At 48.1% G+C, this 7436-nt stretch overlaps 1 protein-coding gene across 3 annotated transcripts in view; it reads left to right on the top strand.

Annotated features, from left to right (window-relative positions):
- Window positions 1-5770, top strand: part of LOC105494438 (cannabinoid receptor 2) — a 49216-nt gene extending 43446 nt beyond the window's left edge. For 2 of the 3 annotated variants that reach the window (XM_011762841.3, XM_011762842.3), the window contains exon 2: window positions 472-2717. In XM_011762841.3, coding sequence (XP_011761143.2) covers window positions 517-1599 — 1083 coding nt within the window. In that variant the 5' untranslated portion in view covers window positions 472-516 and the 3' untranslated portion in view covers window positions 1600-2717. Of the gene's footprint in view, window positions 1-471 lie in introns of all 3 variants that reach the window. The other variant, XM_011762840.3, reaches the window with a different exon arrangement.
- The last annotated feature ends 1666 nt before the right edge of the window (window positions 5771-7436 follow it).

A 7436-nucleotide genomic window follows, 5' to 3' on the forward strand; every position in this document is an offset into this window, starting at 1 on the left:
GAGCCACCGCGCCCGGCCCCCAAATGGTTGTTAAAACTTCAGTACTTTACTTGTCAAAATTGGCAAATTAACAAAACAAAACAAAATGTAAAACAAACAAAAAAAACCTCAACCTTATCACTCTAGATTCCACTTCTTCTTGGTTTTGATTTCCTCTTGCTTTTGACCTTTTGGGATTTCTCTTGCTTCAAAAGGAAGTCTTAGGATTAGTCTTTTGGAAAATGGAAGGCCAAAAATCTTACAGGTCACTTCTGCTTGTTGCATTCCCACATACCTCCCCTGAGGCCGCCAGGACAGATTTGGCTGCCCATTTGGTTGGAGAAAGGGCAAAATACAGGGAAACAAAATAGAAACTGATTTTCCAACATAGAATCCATCCATACAGGTAGCAGTCTTGGCTACAGTCAGTTATCAGGTGAGGTCATTCTTGTGCTTACTGAAAAAGATTTTCTTCTTCTCATTGTACTGCAGCAAAGCCTTCTAGACAAGCTCAGTGGAATCTGAAGGGCCCATCCCATGGAGGAATGCTGGCTGACAGAGATAGCCAATGGCTCCAAGAATGGCTTGGATTTCAACCCTATGAAGGATTACATGATCCTGAGTGGTCCCCAGAAGATAGCTATTGCCGTGTTGTGCACTCTTCTGGGCCTGCTAAGTGCCCTGGAGAACGTGGCTGTACTCTATCTGATCCTGTCCTCCCACCGGCTTCGCCAGAAGCCCTCATACCTGTTCATTGGCAGCTTGGCTGGAGCCGACTTCCTGGCCAGTGTGGTCTTTGCATGCAGCTTTGTGAATTTTCATGTTTTCCATGGTATGGATTCCAAGGATGTCTTCCTGCTGAAGATTGGCAGCGTGACCATGACCTTCACAGCCTCTGTGGGTAGCCTGCTGCTGACCGCCATTGACCGATACCTCTGCCTGCGCTACCCACCCTCCTACAAAGCTCTGCTCACCCGTGGGAGGGCACTGGTGACCCTGGGCATCATGTGGGTCCTCTCAGCACTGGTCTCCTACCTGCCGCTCATGGGATGGACTTGCTGTCCCAGGCCCTGCTCTGAGCTTTTTCCACTGATTCCCAATGACTACCTGCTGGGCTGGCTCCTGTTCATCGCCTTCCTCTTTTCCGGAATCATCTACACCTATGGGCATGTTCTCTGGAAAGCCCATCAGCATGTAGCCAGTTTGTCTGGGCACCAGGACAGGCAGGTGCCAGGAATGGCCCGAATGAGGCTGGACGTGAGGTTGGCCAAGACCCTGGGGCTGGTGCTGGCTGTGCTCCTCATCTGTTGGTTCCCAGTGCTGGCCCTCATGGTCCACAGCCTGGCCACTACGCTCACCGACCAGGTCAAGAAGGCCTTTGCCTTCTGCTCCATGCTGTGCCTCGTCAACTCCATGGTCAACCCTGTCATCTACGCTCTGAGGAGTGGGGAGATCCGCTCCTCTGCCCATCACTGCCTGGCTCACTGGAGGAAGTGTGTGAGGGGCCTTGGGTCGGAGGCAAAAGAAGAAGCCCCGAGGTCCTCAGTCACCGAGACAGAGGCTGATGGGAAAATCACTCCGTGGCCAGATTCCAGAGATCTAGACCACTCCAGTTGCTGATGAGGCCTCTTCCCAATTTAAACAACTCAAGTCAGAAATCAATTCACTCCCTGGAGGAGAGAGAGGGGTCTTGGCACTCTCTTCTTACTTGAACCAGCCCCAGGCACCTAGACACGGACCCCTTTTTGCTGATGAGTGTTGGAACTGACTCCTGGAAGGCAGCCTGGCCTTGCCCACCTGCACACAGTCTGTTGGATAGGTAGGGCCCACGAGGAGTAGCCAGGTGGGCGAGATGCAAAGGGCCTGGGACAGGCTCAGTACAAGTCAGGTCAGGCTTTGTGCCTGCATCCTCCAGAGACCACAGGAGCCAGAGGGAGCCTCCAGGCCCAGCAAAGAGGGACTTGGGAGAAATCCGAGAAGAATGGGTTGTTCTCTTGGGAAGTCAGGGTATCAGATGGGATGGACATCCAGGTCTTCTCCCTGCCTAATTGTCAAGGCCTCCTTGGCTCTGGAGCTATGAAAGGCCCCAACTTTCAGGTCACCCTTGCCACTGAGGACCGAGAACTATGCTATGATAAGGATTAAGAGTGTTGACTTGCCTCTTTCAGAGATAAATGACAAGCCTTCAGTTTGGGGCATCCTGCTGTTTGGGCGAGGACCCTCTCTGATATTCTAATAATCCCCACCTGTAACCTCAGGTCCCTGGAAATACAGAGGAGGCTGGGATCGCTTGAGACACAAAAATCTTCAGAGAATTTTCTTGACCCTCTGAAGTCCTTCCAGCAGCAGTCCTGGTGGTGCTGCTGGAAACAGGCAATGTCCTGGTCTAACCTAACTCTAAAAAAAAGGAAGATATTCACAAAGATTGTATAAATCCCCAAACTGTACCCCCGTCTGCCCCCAATTCAGCTCCCTTGCCTCCTCCACACCCCTATAACATATAATAAGCAGAGCAAGTGAGAGGAGGGGAAATGCCCTTCCTATATGCCAGTATGGGGCTGACATTTCAGTCCATTGACCCCAGCTAGAATATAACTCCATGCTTTTATAGATCCCAGGGGCCGGGCACGGTAGCTCACACCTGTAATCCCAGCGCTTCGGGAGGCCAAGGTGGGTGGATCACCTGAGGTCAGGAGTTTGAGACCAGCCTGACCAATATGGTGAAACCCTGTCTCTACTAAAAATACAAAAATTAGCTGGGCATGGTGGCAGGTGCCTGTAGTCCCAGCCACTCGGGAGGCTGAGACAGGAGAATTGCTTGAACCTGGGAGGCAGAGGTTGCAGTGAGCCAAGATTGCACCACTGCACTCCAGCCTGGGCAACAGAGTGAGACTCTGTCTCAAAAAAATAAAATAAAATAGATCCCAGGATACCCACTTTTCATATTAGGGAGGCTGGGTTCCTCCCCAAGGAGCCTAAAACAGCCAACAAGAGAAATTGTTGGTGGCAGGAGGATTGCAGAGGAATTCTAATGCAATTATTTGGGACCACAGATGGAATACAATGAACGATATAGGTTAAACATGTCTTCGTTTAATACTTTCAAGATGAAATATCCACTAGCCATTCACTTATTTATTCATCTCATAAACATGAGCCAGGCTCTGTGCAGGGTCCTGAGTACCCAGCCATAAATAAGACTGTGCCCCATCTCATGGGACTTACAGTCTATATCCTACTTGCAAGACAGCCAATAAGTCAATAAAGAAGATAATTGCAGGTGGTACAACAAAGGAAATATGCAGGGTCATGTAATAGGGATTAATTGAGTTAACTCAATTAATGGTAGGGTAGACCTACCATGTGCTCTGGTCATACAAGCCAGCTCACTTTATTGAGCCTTTACTATGTGCCAGGCAGGGGGCTAAGTGATTTTAAATGCCTTATTTCACTTTGTCTTTCCCAGTAACCTAATAAGAAGGTCTTAGTTATCTTCATTTTATAGATGTGGCAACCTCAAAGATGCAAAGTCACTTGCCTAAGGTCACCCTGCTAAGTGCCAGAGCTGAGGTCTCCAACCTAGTTCTGTTTGACTTCAAAACCTGACCTCTTAACCACTAACCTTTTGGCCTCGTTCAGTCAAATTCTGCTTGATTATTGCTCATTAGGGATAATATTAGCTATCTGTAGCATCAGATTGCTGCAAAATTAACTCATTGTAGATTCTCAATATACTCCATTTATTAAATAGTCCTGTATTAATCTCCTGTAACAAATTTCTACAAATCCGGTGACTTAACAACAGAAACTTACTCTCATAATTCTGGAGGCCAGAAGTCAAAATCAAGGTGTAGTAGGGCCCTGCTCCCTCCAAAAGTTTAAGGGGAGGATTATTCCTTGACTCTTTCAACTTCTGGTAGTCCCTGTCATTCCTTGGCTTGCGGAAACATCACTCCTACCTCTGCCTCTGTCTTCATATGGCCTTTCCTCTGTGTCTCTTGGTGTCTTTTTTTTTTTTTCCTTTGAGACTGAGTCTCATTCTGTTGCCTAGGCAGGAGTGCAGTGGCACGATCTTGGCTCACTGCAACCTCCGCCTCTCAGGTTCAAGTGATTCTCCTGCCTCAGCCTCCCAAGTAGCTGGGACTACAGGCACCTGCTACCACGCTCAGCTAATTTTTGTATTTTTAGTAGAGATGGGGTTTCACTGTCTTGCCCAGGCTGCTCTTGAACTCCTGACCTCAAGTGATCCGCCCACCTCGGCCTCCCAAAGTGCTGGGATTACAGACGTGAGCCACTGTACCCGGCCTGGTGTCTTTTTTAAAGAACACCAATCACTGGATTTTGGCCCAACCTAATCTAGTATGACTTCATCTTAATTTAACTAATTATATTTACAGAGACCCTGTTTCCAAACAAGGTCACATTCACGGATTCCAGGTGGACAAGAAGTTTAGGGGGACACTATGCAACTCAGTACAGACCCAGGAACAAAGTCCACCCTCTGGGCTGTGTTGAGTGGCAGTCACTAGTTTATCCTCCCCCCACGAGATGAGCTCCAGGTTTACCTCTGCATCCCCAGTGCTCAGTCAGGACCCAGCAGTGCATCTGAAGGGATCTGGTCAATATCTGTGAAACTGAACTGTTTCTGAAAAGCTCTGATGTATGTTTGGAAAATCAAATCTTATTTTAACCCCGACACCAATCTTTTTGAAAGGCAAAGAAGTGGCATAAATGTTTAAAGGGGAATTTGCACGTTTATATATTGTCATTCCTTAAAGTTGAAGCATGCCTTTCTTTATTCATCAGTGGAATCCTTTCTCATTTTGGCAAAGAAAATGCCCAAGTGCCTGGCACAAACAAGCACTGAGTAAATACTTCTTGAATGGATAAAACTAGATTCTAAAAATCATTTAATTAAATGCACCTCCACACTTTCCACTTCTCTCCTTTCACAGCGACACTGTATTTCTGCTTTTCTGGGGGGATGGGGGACAAAGTCTCACTCTGTCACCCAGGCTGGAGTACAGTGGCATACAATCTTGGCTCACTGCAACCTCCGCCTCCCGGGTTCAAGCAATTCTCTTGCCTCAGCCTCCCAAGTAGCTGGGATTACAGGCACCTGCCACCATGCCCAGCTAATTTTTGTATTTTTAGTAGAGACAGAATTTCACCATATTGGCCAGGCTGGTCTTGAACTTCTGACTTCAAGTGATCCACCCACCTTGGCCTCTCAAAGTGCTAGGATTACAGGTGTAAGCCACCACTCCCAGCCTCTATGTCTGCTTTAAGTAGAGAAGCAGAGCTTATGAGGGAGGAGAACAAGGGTGCAAAAGGGACCTAGATGTCACTAAGAACTGCCCTTGTTGTTTAGTTGAGGAAATGGGCCCAGACAGTGGACAAGACTTGCTCAAGGAGACAAATGAGATGGTGTCCAGTGCAACAAACCCAGGTTTTCTAACTTCTAGTTCTGTTCACTCTACATCGATGCATCTCACCTGTCCCTGCAGGTGCACGTTTTGGTTATGTGGATAAGGAGAAATAAATGAAGATCACAATGTCCCATTTTATCTTCCCCAAGACAAGCTGTGAAACATCAAAGACCACTATGCAAACCGATTACTAGAAAATGTATGTGGATGGGTTTGGTTTTTTCCTAAGGTGTTCATGCTTACTGTTTTGGGCAATATTTCAAAATAATCTGGCAGAAGAAGAAACAGAAGATAAAGAAAATAGCTGTGGGCCGGGTACAGTGGCTCACGCCTGTAATCCCAGTACTTTGGGAGGCCGAGGCTGGAGGATCGCTTGAGGTCAGGAGTTCGAGACCAGTCTGGTCAATATGGTGAAACCCCATCTCTATTAAAAATACAATAATTAGCCAGGCATAGTGGCACACCTGTAATCCCAGCTACTTGGGAGGTTGAGGCAGGAGAATGGCTTGAACCCAGGAGGTGGAGGTTGCAGTGAGCCAAGATTGCAGCACTGCACTCCAGCCTGGGTGACAGAGCAAGACTCCATCTCAAAAAAAAAAAAAAAGAAAAAGAAAAAAAAAAAAGAAAAGAAAAGAAAATAGCTGTGATTCAGCAATAATCATTGTCTCTCCTTGTCACTGCCAGAATGAGGAAGTGCTGGGTTCTGTCAACATAGGCTCTGACTTCTCATGAGGTGCAAGAAAGAAGCAGCATGAACAAAGGCATAGATTTTGCACCCAGAGACATGGATTCTAGTCCCACCTCTGACCCAAACTAGCTGCATGATCTTGGGCAGCCCCCCAGCCCTCTCTGGGCTTCAGTTCCCTCCTCTGTACAATGGGAAGGGTAGGGAAGAGGATGGTGCCTAGGATCTTCAAAGTCCCTTCCAACTCTGAAGTGCTGCCATTCTCTCACTGGCATGTGGGAACTGAGAGTGCTACGTGGGGTCATGAGACTTCTTCTTATTTTATTTTATTTATTTTTTTTTTTGAGACGGAGTCGCGCTCTATCGCCCAGGCTGGAGTGCAGTGGTGCGATCTCGGCTCACTGTCACCTCCACCTCCGGAGTTCAAGCTATTCTCCTGCCTCAGCCTCCTGAGTAGCTGGGATTACAGGCGCACCCCACGCCCGGCTAATTTTGTATTTTTAGTACAGATGGGGTTTCACCACGTTGGCCAGGCTGGTCTCAAACTCCCGACCTCAGGTGATCTGCCCACCTCGGCCTCCCAAAGTGCTGGGATTACAGGCGTGAGCCACCTTGTCCGGTCAGAGACTTCTGACTTCTGTATTTCCCTCGCTAATAGCCTCACCTCCCGTTTGAGTATGTGCAGCACGTACAAATTGCAGAGGAACTGGGGAACTTCCCTGCCAGGCAATCCTTTGGCCTGGGTCCCCTTGGCTCTCCACTTTCTTTTTCTTTTCTTTCTTTCTTCTTTTCCTTTTTTTTTTTTTTTTTTTTGAGACGGAGTCTCGCTCTGTCGCCCACGGGCTGGAGTGCAGTAGCGTGATGTCGGTAGAAGCTAAGCTATTTGAAATGCCTCAGAATTCCCAAAGAAAGCTCAGTAAATACTAGACAGATGAAACGGTCCTGCCCACTCCCCCTCTTTCAGTACCTACTTTTCTCCCTCCTCTCCCCTCATAATGTTTCCTCCCATCATCCGTCTACCTCCTTATTTCTGTCAGGGCTGTTAGATACCCTTCCAGTCTGGTATCTCCTCCTCCAGCCCCCTATGGCTCCCAAGTGATCACTAAAAAAAACTTGTGATCTGACTTCAGCCTACCCCTGCAGGATTGCTGCAGCAAAATGGATTACTCCCAGAGGCGTGATCACGGTTCGGTTCACTGCAGCCCAAACTTCCCGGGCTCAAGCGATCCCGAACCTCCCACCTCAGCCTCTTGAGTAGCTGGGACTCCAGAGGTGCACCACCACGCCAGGCTCAATTTGTTTATTTTTTGTAGCGACAGGCTAGTCTCCAACGTGTGGGCTCA

This window comes from Macaca nemestrina, chromosome 1 (assembly GCF_043159975.1).
Source record: "Macaca nemestrina isolate mMacNem1 chromosome 1, mMacNem.hap1, whole genome shotgun sequence".
NCBI lineage: Eukaryota > Metazoa > Chordata > Mammalia > Primates > Cercopithecidae > Macaca > Macaca nemestrina.